Source organism: Cucurbita moschata, unplaced genomic scaffold (genome assembly GCF_002738365.1).
Source record: "Cucurbita moschata cultivar Rifu unplaced genomic scaffold, Cmos_1.0 Cmo_Scf00004, whole genome shotgun sequence".
NCBI lineage: Eukaryota > Viridiplantae > Streptophyta > Magnoliopsida > Cucurbitales > Cucurbitaceae > Cucurbita > Cucurbita moschata.
In genome coordinates, this window is record NW_019268520.1 from 5,410,924 (window position 1) to 5,423,385 (window position 12,462).

Genomic DNA, 12,462 nt, shown 5'->3' on the forward strand with positions numbered 1-12,462 from the left:
TAAACTCGTCTCATCTATTTTTTTTTTCAATTTAGTCCCTTGAGTTGTAACATTTTTCAATCATGCCCTTCGTCTCGGTAAGCGTTAAATTCAAGGGCTACTAAATACGAAAATTCTAAAGAGGTACACGTGTACGGCTAAGATGGTAGGGCTGCTTGAGAAGGATTGATGCTTGGTGAGATTGTACAAAATGTGTTTCCTCCTAAAAATCTATTAATATCATGGGCAGAAATATGGGATATAGGGCAAATTTGTAATATGGGATATAACATAAGGGTGTTTTGGGTAGTGAAAAATGAACTGTTTCTTCCTCTTAATGCTGTTTATATAAGAAGTGAATGTGTACCATTGAAGGTGCAATAGATTGAGCCAACTCTTTCTCTCTCTATAAGTTCTTCACTTCTGAATCTCCACTCTCCTTCAACATCACAAAAAAGGTATGGTCAATATGAACTAAATGAATCTTCTTCCACAATTATGAATGTCAAACCAATGTTTTTATGTCACCACTAGGAAGAAAGAAGGTTGGAGGCGACATGGAGAAGACAACGAGTTCATTAGCTCTAGCGAGGACGAAATCCGATCAACTTTTGGAGAAGGTGGCAGCAGCATTCAAGTCTCCGACGTCGAGCAGCGAGGTGAACGGTGGGGTGGTGGGGGAGAGTGGCAGCACAACCCTCTCGAGGAAGTCGAGTAGGCAGACGTTGACAGCTCCTTCACCAGGGCGTGGCAGTGGCAGCGGTGCTCGAAATACACACATCAGGAAGTCCAGGAGTGCACAGCTGAAGCTGGATTTGGATGATTTGGGCAGTGGTGCAGCTTTGAGTAGAGCTTCAAGTGCTAGCTTGGGTTTGTCATTCTCCTTCAATGGCTTCACTTTGCCACCTGATGAAATTGCAGATTTTAAGCCATTCAGTGATGAAGATATACGTAAGTCGTTCTTAATTTATGTTTTGCTAATTTTGAAGATTTTTCGTCGTCGTCGTGTTCATCGTCATCTACTTTCTTGTCATGTTCGTGTTTTCGTCCAACTTTTTTGATATGGTCCACACAATGTGTTGAGTTAAGGCAGAAAGAGTTGAAGATGAGAGAGCGTTCGGGTATGAGTCATTCGGAAGAGTTCGCTAGAAACCTATACTCATTTTTTTCTGGTCCCCTTTTTGTTTGATAAAGAGAAAGTGTCATGGTTTCCCTTACAATGGCAAAACTAAAAATGGTTGTAGCAATAAAAGCTCTCAAATCTTGTGGTTGTCTGTCTGACCTTCTGCCTCTCTCTCTCTCTCTCTAGTCATACCAATTTATGTTCATAATACTTAAACTCAGAATAAAATAAATTACTATTGTTTTATATTTTGGCTCTATTGTTAATAACCCGCCTCCGAATTCAAGTACTGTAAGTACAAATTTGGAGTTTTTCCCTGTACGTTTTCCACACCCTTATAAAAAATGTTTCGTTTTCCTCGATGTGGGATCTCATAATTCATCCTCATTCAGGGTCCAGCGTCCTCGCTGACACACCGCTCGGTGTCCACCCCTTTGGGGTTAAGTGTCCTCGCTGGCACATCGCCCAGTGTCTGGCTTTGATACAATTTATAACAGTCCAAAACTACCTCTTGTCCTCTTTGGGTTTCCCCCTCAAGGTTTTTAAAACGTTTCAGCTAGGTAGAGGCTTTCACACCCTTATAAAGAATATTTCGTTCCCCTCTCCAACCGACGTGAGATCTCACGAAAACTTGAAAAAGAAAAGGCTATTAGTAGGAACTTGGAATCAAACTAGCAGAGTGACCCATGGCCCACAAATTTAGATATGTTTTGTGTTATTTAATGGAAAAGTCAAGTCCTTGAAGACTTCAATTTCATATTTATAGGCTCAAATTCCCTACCTACCTTTGACTCCTGCCCTGTATATCTAGTTGACATTTTTTACTCTTCCCGACTGCTTTCAGTCCATTATTAGCTACCAAAAAATGTCATTAAGGCACTAAGTGTATGTTAGTCACTAATTAAGGAATTGGTTATAAATAGAGTGAATCAAGCTCGAGTTAACTCGGAAGGGAGAGGTCCGAGTTCATCAAACTACATGGGGGTGTTCGTTTGAATTTTCGTATTTTGCAAGTTATCAGTATATTTTCAAGAATCAATCAAGTAGCTTGGGGTAAAATCCCAATTCAACCGTTTAACATCTATATGCATATAATATAACAGCAGAGGATGTAGAAGCAGGAACAGGCAAGACCAAATTTCAAACAGAACCAACCATGCCCATTCAGCTCAAGGTAAATAAAGTGTTCTTTCATCATTGAAATACAGTGATTTCTCCCACAAAACATGGCCACCTAAATCTTTGATAATAAAAAAAAAACAACAAAAAGACAAAAAAACAAAGAATGTTTTCAGAATTGTATGTGTTTGTTTTGTTGATAGCAAATGAACTTATGTCTATCTATTTGGACAGGCAAAAGACAGGAAGATTGATGTAGAGATAAAAGCACAACCCCCATAGAACATGGCTAAGCTAGCATGCAAATTATAGCATGGTCAGGTTCAGTCTTGTACGAGGTTTCATTTTATATGATAATTCATGTACAAGACTCATCCCATCTTTCCACCTAACTTAGAGAACATAAAAAGCAGCAGAAACATAACTAAAAAACTTCAAAAGGATAATTGTCCTCTTGTAATCTTAGATTAGCCCATTTTTTTAAATATTTAGTTCATGCTCGTCAAAAGAATCAGGTTGTTTAAGACTCGAAGAAGCTAATCAACGCTTACGGACCTACTTCCATTTCTTTAGGAAAACATAGCCATCTCTAACTTTTACTGAACTCATCCTATTGTCTGGATCAAATATTTTGCAGTTCACGGATGTTACTTATAAAGTAATCATAAAAGGATTGCGGACAAATGTGGAGAAGGAGATTTTGAATGGTATTACCGGTTTAGTAAACCCTGGTGAAGTTCTGGCCTTAATGGGACCTTCAGGAAGTGGCAAGACAACATTGCTCAATCTGCTTGGAGGACGGCTCATACGGTCTACAGTTGGTGGTTCGATTACGTACAATGATCAGCCATACAATAAGTTCCTGAAAAGCAGGCAAGATTTCTAGTCAGAGTTCATGATACAATTAGAAAATACTGATGTAGAACGGTAATTAAGAAAATAAAATGGCATTACAGGGTAGGATTCGTGATGCAGGAGGACGTTCTGTTTCCCCACTTGACGGTGAAAGAAACATTGAGATATGCAGCTTTGCTTCGACTGCCAAAAACATTGACAAAAGAGCAGAAGGAAAAGCGTGCGGTCGATGTCATATATGAGCTGGGCCTTGAAAGGTAAGGATTTGCAGCTTTTTCTAATGGAAGCATAAGATATACATCCTTCTAGATTAGGCGCTCACCGATATAGCCTCTGCAGGTGCCAGGATACAATGATTGGTGGCTCCTTTGTCCGTGGAGTTTCAGGTGGAGAAAGGCGTCGAGTCTCTATAGGCAATGAGATTCTAATCAATCCGTCACTGCTGTTTCTTGACGAACCGACCTCGGGCTTGGATTCTACAACTGCATTGAAAATTGTTCAGATTTTACATGAGATAGCTGAAGTATATATCATAAAATGCACGTTCTTCTTCTGTTTTGCTGATTAGCTTCATCATAGAATGATTAAGTTTTTCTTCAATGGCAGGCGGGGAAGACCGTGGTGACAACGATTCATCAACCATCAAGCAGACTATTTCATAAATTTGACAAGCTAATTCTTCTTGGAAAGGGAAGCTTGATCTATTATGGCAAAGCAGCTGAAGCAATAAACTATTTCTCATCTATAGGATGTTCCCCACTAATTGCAATGAATCCTGCTGAGTTCTTGCTGGATCTTGCAAATGGTAACCTGAATGATGTGTCTGTTCCATCAGAGCTAGAGGATAAGGTGCAAATAGAGAATTCTGAGGCTGACAGTACACAGGATAAGCCTTTACCAGTTCTTGTGCAAGAGGTATGTTTAATCTCGACTTCTTTAGCTTTGATTTTAATACGATGGATTGATTTGAATACAATAATCTTTGCAGTATCTGGTGGAGGCTTACGAGACGAGAATTGCAGAAACAGAAAAGAGGAAGATGTTGGTACCTCTGACGCTCGACGAAGAGCTGAAATCGAAGGTAACATATTCGAAAAGGCAATGGGGAGCGAGCTGGTGGGAACAATACTCGATTCTGTTCCGGAGAGGAATCAAAGAAAGACGTCATGAATACTTCAGCTGGCTGAGAATCACTCAAGTTCTTGCCACCGCCATAATTTTAGGATTACTGTGGTGGCATTCGGATAGCAGCACTCCGAAAGGCTTGCAAGATCAGGTAATTCAACTCCTCCATTGTTGTACAAACTTTGAAGCTTGAAATTAAGCTTTGATTTTCTGTTCATGAATGTAATAAGATAAAATTACATTTCGTAGGCAGGATTATTGTTCTTCATAGCAGTGTTCTGGGGGTTCTTCCCTGTGTTCACAGCAATATTCACATTTCCTCAAGAAAGAGCAATGCTGAGCAAAGAAAGAGCAGCTGATATGTATAGATTGAGTGCTTACTTTTTGGCAAGAACCACTAGTGATCTTCCTCTTGATCTCTTGTTGCCTATACTTTTCCTTCTCGTTGTCTACTTCATGGCAGGCCTAAGGCTTAGTGCTGCTCCTTTCTTCCTCACCATGGTCACTGTCTTCCTCTCCATTGTGGCTGCTCAGGTATGCCTTCTTCTTCTTCTTTGGAGCTCATTTGGTTTGTTTGGAAGACTAATGTGAAGGAACTCTTCAAACATAGGGGCTTGGTTTGGCCATTGGAGCTTCACTCATGGACGTCAAGAAGGCCACGACTTTCGCCTCCGTCACCGTCATGACCTTCATGCTTGCTGGTGGATTCTTCGTACAGGTAAGATTATATTCTATTATAATCTCTAAACTTTGGTTTTTAGTTCATATACTTTGAACAAAGAACAAACCTGCATCTGTAGCCTTTGCTATCAACACTTTTGGGTGAAACTTTTGCAGCAAGTTCCAGTGTTTGTATCTTGGATCCGCTTTTTGTCATTCAACTATCACACGTACAAGCTCCTTCTAAAGGTGCAGTACAATAACATCATACCTGCCGTGAACGGTATGAGAATGGACAATGGAGTAGTTGAGATTACTGCACTAGTCGCCATGGTTTTCGGGTATCGTCTCCTGGCTTACATTTCGTTGAGGAGGATGAGGCTTCACTCAGGAAGTTAATATAACAGAAACGCGTGATTCGCTACAAGAACATTCAGAGAATTGGTTTACTTGAGCTTGTATTTGAGTTGCAAGGTCTAACAAGTAGTAAGAATCTCCATTTTGGAAACTTTATTGGTATTGTACTCCTAAAAGAAGGAAACTTACCCTCCGAAACGGGTGATAGCATCGAAGGAAAAATGAACACGTTACTGTCGGTTTGGCTTGCTCATGGAGGTGCTTTTCACTTCAGCATCTAGCTAGAACAGTTGCATCCAAATATAGCCTGAAACAGTAGAGTTTAGTTCTCAATCCATGATCATAGAATGTTGGAAGAAGTTTTCATTTTCTTTCTAATAAGAGAAACATTCTGTTCAAATGTTCTTTTTTGGTCCAAACACTCTTTTTCTATTCGTTGACAAATTGGTTACTGATGCATGAATCGTAAATGTATGAATATGAAGTTACCTACTCGTGCTCTATCTCTAAACAGTTAACGCAGTGGTTGTTACACAGCTAATGTGAGAACCCACATCGGTCGGAGAGTAGAACGAGTCATTCCTTATAAAGGTGTGGAAACCTCTTCCTAGTAAACGCATTTTAAAACTGTGAGGCTAACATCAATACATAACGGGTCAAAGCAGACAATATTTATTAGCAGTGGGTTTAGGCTGTTACAAATGGTATCAGAGCCAATCATCAAACGGTATGCTAGTGAGGACGCTAGGCCCCAAGGGGGTGGAATGTGAGATCCCATATCGGTTGGAGAGTGGAACGAAACCTTCTCTATAAGGGTGTGGAAACCTCCCCCTAACAGACGCGTTTTAAAACCTTGAGGGAAAGCCCAAAGAAGACAATATTTATAGAAGTGGGCTTGGGCGGTTAGAGTTAACAATATAAAGCTATTACGCGACGGACTAAAGGGGGGATTTCTTTTCAATCCCCGACAAAGTAGAAAGAATCAGGGGCAGTGAAACTCTAGCCAAACTAAGAAGAAGCTAGATGCCATTAAAAACGTAACCAGAACTCTGAACAAACGAATTGTTTAGTCCATTAAACAAGTAACTCATGTTAGATGAACACGACTCTCCACAATGATATGATATTGTCCACTTTGAACATAAGCTCTCGTGGCTTTACTTTGGACTTCCCAAAAGGCCTCATATCCATAGGAGAGTATTCCTTGATTATAAACCCACCATCATTCATCATTCCCTAAATTAGCCGATGTGGGACTTTTATTCAACAACTCATTCCAGAGACGAGGATCAGCAAAGAAGTTCAGATCTTAAAGTTAAGCAAATCTAACAGCAATTGTCACTTTATCATACTGTATTGCATGAGCTAAACTAGTTTCAATAGACTACCCACATTAGTAAATAATCACGAAGAATCTGGAAAACTCGAAAGAGGTATATAGCTCACCAATATCTGCAGCTACTCGAACTTTTCAGTCCTCAAACTCGCCCCAGAAAAGCCTTCTGGATAACCCCAAATTCTTGCGATTGAACTCAGAATTTCTCGCACATCGCTCTCTGTAATACTCATCGGAGATCAATTAGGGATTATGGCATCAGGGTTTGTTCCTATCTAGAATTCGGGCGTCGCCCAGATGAGAAAACAAAGAAGCTTTACACTCCGAGACCAAGTCACTGAGCTTGTAGCCAGCGGATTGAGAAGTGAACGCCAACCCTAGCATGGAAAGTGAGCGGACAACAGCCATTTTGATCGAACCGCAAAGGAAGCTAAACCAGAGGTAGGGTTTCGATTCGAACCCATGATTTCTTTTCAACATCACACAAAATGGGCGTCCGATTTGCTCTTCTTTAATCGCAGAACCAAAAATGGAAGCTGAAAAATGATTGTTGCGTGGTGCAATTACTTGGCTCGTGGGTGGCGCCGGCGGGTAACACATTTTCCTCACCATAAATGGATTACATTATTTACGGAATATAACAATTACAAACTAAAAGGTCATTTTTCTAAATTTGAAAGAACAAACAAAAATTTAATTAAAATATAAACCAAAATCTATGGATCAAATAAGTTTAAATATTAAAATCTAAAAGTGTATTTTACTCTATATTATAACTAAATTTTATAAATCTAGCATAATGTCACACCAATATTAATATTAGGCTGAATATTATATAATTGATAATTATATTTAGATTGAATATTTATTTAAAAAAATTAATTGTTCATGACGCGGCATCCACGTGTCACTCTTGAAGATAACAGGTTCCATAATACAGCTGCCATACATGCATGATACAACAGCTTTACGTTTCCTTTTTCCTTTTTTTTTTTTCATTAATCACATATTTCCATTAATAATTTATAGATAATATTTATTATTAGTTTTTTTTTTAATTAAGTTATACAATATTATTATTGTATTAAAAGGATAAAAAGAAGAAATAAAAATAAATGAGATTTGTTTAATTTGTATAAATTATTTATAGATAAGGCTAAAATGAATAAATAATGAGGATAATAATATGAGTTGTCTTATTTGGCCGACACGTACTCAACTACACATCCGTCGTCATCGCTGTACTTTCTTCAGAGTTTAAGCCTCTACTCTGTTGACACGTGGATTTAGGCTCCACCTCAGCTTTCTTTATGAACAACGATTTTTTTTTTTTTTTTTTTTTGGAATTTATATAATTTCACACGGCTTCTCAGTTGTCAGGAGTTCGGCGTTTGGTTCAGATAGCGATTCTTTTAGATTCATCCAACGGCTCCACGTTTACGTTACAAAACATTTGACTTTTTTTTTTTCAAACTCAATTTATATTTAATTACTATTAGTATTGGGTCAATTATATCACCAAAATACGTTATAAATATTATTCCGAGAAATGGTTAGTTTTAAAGTCCTTAAAATATCATAATTTAAATATTTTATTATAAAATATGTATACTCAAGAGTAAATATGTTGAATTTTTTTAAAGAATTTTTTTAAAATTTCAATAATATCTATGGGTATTTGAACTCGAGTTTCCGAGAAAAAGTAGAATACTTGATGAAAGAACGGAAAAGCTCTTGCTTTCTAAAATGATGAATATTGAGTCTGTGGAGTTGCAGATACTATAGATCCTATGACTCCCAATCGAGTTGCCTTCCCAAATTTCGATGAGAAGAAAATCAAGTGCATAAGGCTAGGCTGTAAAATGGCCTCTCTCGTGGATCGACATAATAAACAAGTGTTGAGTACTAAATATTTGATTCAGCTTTTATATCTCCAAAACATATAATTTCTAGATATAAGACAATAAATCTATCACATTTTGAGCATAATTTTATAAATAAGACATCTGTTTCATCTAAAGAGTTCACAACTCGATCCATCACTCTAACCAAAAATACTGTCGTATTATATATATATATATATATATAAAAGAAATTAAGTAATTATATACTAATTTTTAGTTGAACATAATCGTGTGAATTGCACGTTTAATATTATATATACCAATTTATAAATTATGAATTCTTAATTTATTGCTAATAAAATATAGAGCAATCAAATTAAATATATGGTGTTATATTTTGACCAAGAAAGCTTCTATTTATTTTATTTTGGCCCCGAAATCATTTTTAACATTATATTATTATTCCAATATTTTAAACAAATTAACGAAAAGAAAATAAATATAGAAAGAGAAAGATAAGATGAAGGATACATTATAACGCTTCTCTGTAAGCTCACCATTTTCGTTCAAAATCCCATAACAGAAATTCCTCCTTTCTCTCTATTCTCCCCCGTTAATAGGATCCTCTCCTCTCGGAATCTTTCAAACCCTCCACTAATCTTCAGATTTCGCCGCCGTCATCTTCGCCTTCCCCGGGCTTCTTATTCTCCCCCTCTGCGCACTCTGTTCTCCGGGCCTGGATTGCTGATTCCCGGCAACTCCAATCTCCGCCGTTACAGCCTCTTCTGTTCTTGATTGTTGTACGATTTCTGCTTGAGGTTTTGTACTTCGATAGCTTCGGGAGGCCTACTTTGTGGGAGGAGGGATTGGAGTTTTGATTTTATTGATTTGTTTTGGTGTGGTTTGCTTTATTCTTTCTCCCGGAGTGGTTTGGATTTGATTTGATTTTGGTTTCGATTTTGATTTTTAGGGTTTTTTGTTTAGGGAGAAGGTTTGAGGGATTTTTCTTGATTCTTTCAGATTTGGAGTTCGTAGTGAGGAATTTCTCTCTTTCGATTTGTGATTTTGCTCGGCGATTTTCTATCGAGACAAGCACAGGCGGAAAATAGAGAGGAGGTTCCGATCAACATCAGTGAGTTCTATCGTTGAGGCTCGCCGAAGAAACGTAATGTCGAATACGGTTATGTTCCGTCCGACATTGTCGAACCCTCGACAAACTCTGATACCGAGCAAATCCGTCTCTGGCACTGTTCGGTTCGCAGAGGTAGCCGGTGGCACGACCGCAGAGTGTGCCGCTGTGTTCTGCTGTTGTCCTTGCATCGCCGTTAACTTCCTCATCCTCGCCATTTACAAGGTTCCGGCCGGCCTCTGCCGCCGCGCTCTGAGGACAAAACACCGACAGAGCGTGAAGAAGAAGAAAGCAATTCATCCGGCGAGGCTCGGCCGATTCCCTGGCGGAGTTCTCGACGATGGGGATATTCAGGTTATTACGATGGAAAAAACGGTGTACTCAGAGGAGGCGGAGAGGAAAGTGGTGGAACTTGAAAAGGAGATGTGGGATATTTTTTACAGTACTGGATTCTGGAGAAGCCCTTCACAGAGAGATCAAATTTCAAGCTCTAATTGAGAAACGATTCCTCCGTTTTCTTCCCTAATTCCTCTGCAAAATTTCCTAAAAAATGAATGAAAAGGGAAATTTCTCCCTCTTCTTCACACTTTTCTGCGTTTGAATTTAATTTAATTTAATTTATTTTTTTCAGAATCAAAGTTCTTCACCTTTTTTCTCATTCTCATGCTGTCAATCTTCCCCAAAAAACATGTACTTCGCTCTCCCTCTCTCTCTCTCTCTCTCTCTCTCCCTCTCTCTCTCTCTCTCTCTCTCTCTCTCTCTCTCTCTCTCTCTCTCTCTCCCTTTTCATTTTAATTATCTTCTACGAACGCCAAACCAATATTTGGATTTATTATTTTTTATTTGTAGTAATTTGTGTTAGGCTTGAATGATTTTTCCCCCAAATTTTCGTTTTAATTTTTCTATTTAGTTCATTTTAACTTTAAAATAGTTTTTTAAATTTTAATTTAAAAAGATTAGGAGGAATATTTTGAATACAAAATTGAATATATATTTACATTTTTTTATAAATTTGTAAGACCTAAAATGATTCGAAAGTTTATGGAATAAAATTTTAATTCAATCAATTTTTTATATTTCATTTCATTTTTTGTCAATTTGTGTGATAATACTCTATCAAAATTTATATTAATTCCAACAAAAAGATAGATATTAAATTTAATTTTTTTATTTTAATACGTTACATTATTCACCTAGTAAGTTTGAATTCACTAGTTTAATTAATCATATAATTTATTAGGTAGAGAAAATAATTGTTTCAAATTCTAATTAATTACTTTCTTTTCAAATAAATTATTATAATAGATTAATTACAATAATTTAACAATATACGTTACAACTCCACCCACGGAATTTTTTTTAAATATATATATATAGACTCGTTCAATTTAATAGATATATGATCTTTATATGTTGTGGCTAGTTTCATTTTTATCGTAAATAACTTTTTTTTTTTTATCGTATTTTTTCCACCACGCATGATAGGAAGAAATATAAGGACGTGGCAGTTAAAAATTATGATGGAAAAAATAAGATAAACGAAGAAAAATAAATAAATAATCACTTTGAAAAAAAACATAGACTAAAATTAAATAAATAAATAAACAGCAACAAAATGAGAGGAAAATAGGATTTAAATTATAAAAAAAATGTAATAAAAGTTAGAAAAAGAAAATAATTTCGAGTAGTTGGAAAGGATAGTCAAAAGCATTGAAGGAAAGCAGTTTCTCTGCACACCATGTGCTCTCAACAGTCATTTTCCAACTGCAAAAATGTTTTCCTCAGGTGCTTCTCCTTTGTTTTTATTATTATTTTTGTACCATAAAAAAAAACATCACAAGATTCAACCTATCATCTCGTCTTAGTAGCATTTTTAGTTGTTGCCTCGACCCGTATGCCATCTATTCCAATCCTTTGCAAACTCGTTTCTATATCGAGCTCCACTTAATAGTTCAAACTTAACTTCCTGTTAGTAAATATTGTCAGTTTTGGCCTAGTATGAATCTGCAACCTCGAAGCCCAAGCCCATTGTTAGAGGGTATTGTCCACTTTGACCTGTTACATACTACTACTGTTAGTCTCGTGATTTTAAAAAACACATTTTAGCTTAAGTTTCGCACTCTTCTAAATAATATTTTGTTATTGTTTCTAACCGGAAGAACCCACTCATCAAAATAAGAGCTTATAAAGATTCGATTAACATTTTTATTCTTATATAATGATAAAAAAACACGTTAAGATTTTATATAAATTTTAAAATTAAAGTTTAATTTAAATAATATTAACTGAGATTGATTTGATTTGGGTTATTTAACATTAAACCTATGGATTTTAATGAAATCCACATTCATGTTTTGCTGGCAGTGTCCAACCAATCATTGCCTGCCATTGCAGATTAATACTTTTTAAATTTGTATATATTAAATTTAATAAAATCCACATCACTTTAGAATAATAGGAATGGATTATATTCTATAATTTAAAATTTAAAATTTTTAATTTTATTTAAATGATTTTATCTATAAAACCTTTTCTAATCTTATTTTAAATGATTTTAATGCTGGGGATATGGAGCGGATGCTAGATTTGATAGAGATATATCTGTTAAATTATATTTTGGGTAAATTGAAATCATATATATGGACGGCTGAATATAAACGATTTAGTCAATATTTTCATTGTATTTTTTCTCTGTTCTTTTGTGTTCATTTTGATGGAGTGTGTAACAATCCAAACAATTGGTATCAGAGCTAACGACCGATGGTATCAGAGCTAACAATCGATGGTATTGATCGTAACATTTAGCACGTGCTTTGCTATTGTGAAAAAACTACATATTTTCGTTTCTTGTTAAACGTTATTTTGCTTAATTAAATTAGGGTCTAAAAGTTTTTTTTTGTTTTTTTTTTGTTTTGTTTTTTTTTTTTTTTTTTTT

At 36.2% G+C, this 12,462-nt stretch overlaps 2 protein-coding genes and 2 long non-coding RNA genes across 9 annotated transcripts; 2 read left to right on the forward strand and 2 right to left on the reverse strand.

Moving 5' to 3' along the window:
* Positions 1 to 343: 343 nt before the first annotated feature.
* Positions 344 to 4,262, reverse strand: LOC111442155. Its single transcript, XR_002710270.1, has 3 exons — positions 4,126 to 4,262; positions 3,176 to 3,558; positions 344 to 3,083 (listed from the first exon to the last, which is right to left on the reverse strand). It is a non-coding gene; the product is annotated as an uncharacterized LOC111442155 (long non-coding RNA).
* Positions 352 to 5,623, forward strand: LOC111442150 (ABC transporter G family member 22-like). Of its 4 annotated transcripts, none has more exons than XM_023079431.1 (11): positions 352 to 437; positions 514 to 930; positions 2,209 to 2,276; positions 2,859 to 3,094; positions 3,178 to 3,333; positions 3,416 to 3,599; positions 3,683 to 3,991; positions 4,065 to 4,352; positions 4,451 to 4,735; positions 4,812 to 4,919; positions 5,039 to 5,623. In XM_023079431.1, exons 2-11 carry the CDS (start codon positions 537 to 539, stop codon positions 5,258 to 5,260), a joined length of 2,250 nt encoding a protein of 749 aa, XP_022935199.1. In that variant the 5' UTR covers positions 352 to 437; positions 514 to 536; the 3' UTR covers positions 5,261 to 5,623. The 4 variants fall into 4 exon arrangements, with proteins under 4 accessions (XP_022935199.1, XP_022935198.1, XP_022935200.1 ...); XM_023079430.1 differs by having other exon boundaries at positions 355 to 437; positions 2,206 to 2,276; XM_023079432.1 differs by lacking the exon at positions 352 to 437 and adding an exon at positions 2,456 to 2,537 and having other exon boundaries at positions 880 to 930; positions 2,206 to 2,276.
* LOC111442156 lies at positions 4,408 to 7,180 on the reverse strand. Of its 3 annotated transcripts, none has more exons than XR_002710272.1 (5): positions 6,665 to 7,180; positions 5,408 to 5,525; positions 4,990 to 5,282; positions 4,583 to 4,909; positions 4,408 to 4,493 (listed from the first exon to the last, which is right to left on the reverse strand). It is a non-coding gene; the product is annotated as an uncharacterized LOC111442156 (long non-coding RNA). The 3 variants fall into 3 exon arrangements; XR_002710271.1 differs by having other exon boundaries at positions 4,583 to 4,899; positions 6,665 to 7,179; XR_002710273.1 differs by lacking the exon at positions 6,665 to 7,180 and adding an exon at positions 5,708 to 5,858 and having other exon boundaries at positions 4,583 to 4,899.
* A 1,757-nt stretch (positions 7,181 to 8,937) lies between these two features.
* On the forward strand, positions 8,938 to 10,185 carry LOC111441632. The gene has a single exon (XM_023078692.1). It carries the CDS (start codon positions 9,567 to 9,569, stop codon positions 10,023 to 10,025), a length of 459 nt encoding a protein of 152 aa, XP_022934460.1. The 5' UTR covers positions 8,938 to 9,566; the 3' UTR covers positions 10,026 to 10,185.
* Positions 10,186 to 12,462: the final 2,277 nt, after the last annotated feature.

What these genes read in the sequence shown, in the direction of transcription:
- LOC111441632 (XM_023078692.1), top strand. Translation starts at nt 9,567, where the DNA reads ATGTCGAATACGGTTATGTTCCGTCCGACATTGTCGAACCCTCGACAA.
- LOC111442150 (XM_023079430.1), top strand. Translation starts at nt 537, where the DNA reads ATGGAGAAGACAACGAGTTCATTAGCTCTAGCGAGGACGAAATCCGAT. An exon ending in AATAAGTTCCTGAAAAGCAG is followed by an intron (nt 3,095 to 3,177) that starts GCAAGATTTCTA and finishes ATGGCATTACAG; the next exon opens with GGTAGGATTCGTGATGCAGG. An exon ending in TTTTACATGAGATAGCTGAA is followed by an intron (nt 3,600 to 3,682) that starts GTATATATCATA and finishes CTTCAATGGCAG; the next exon opens with GCGGGGAAGACCGTGGTGAC.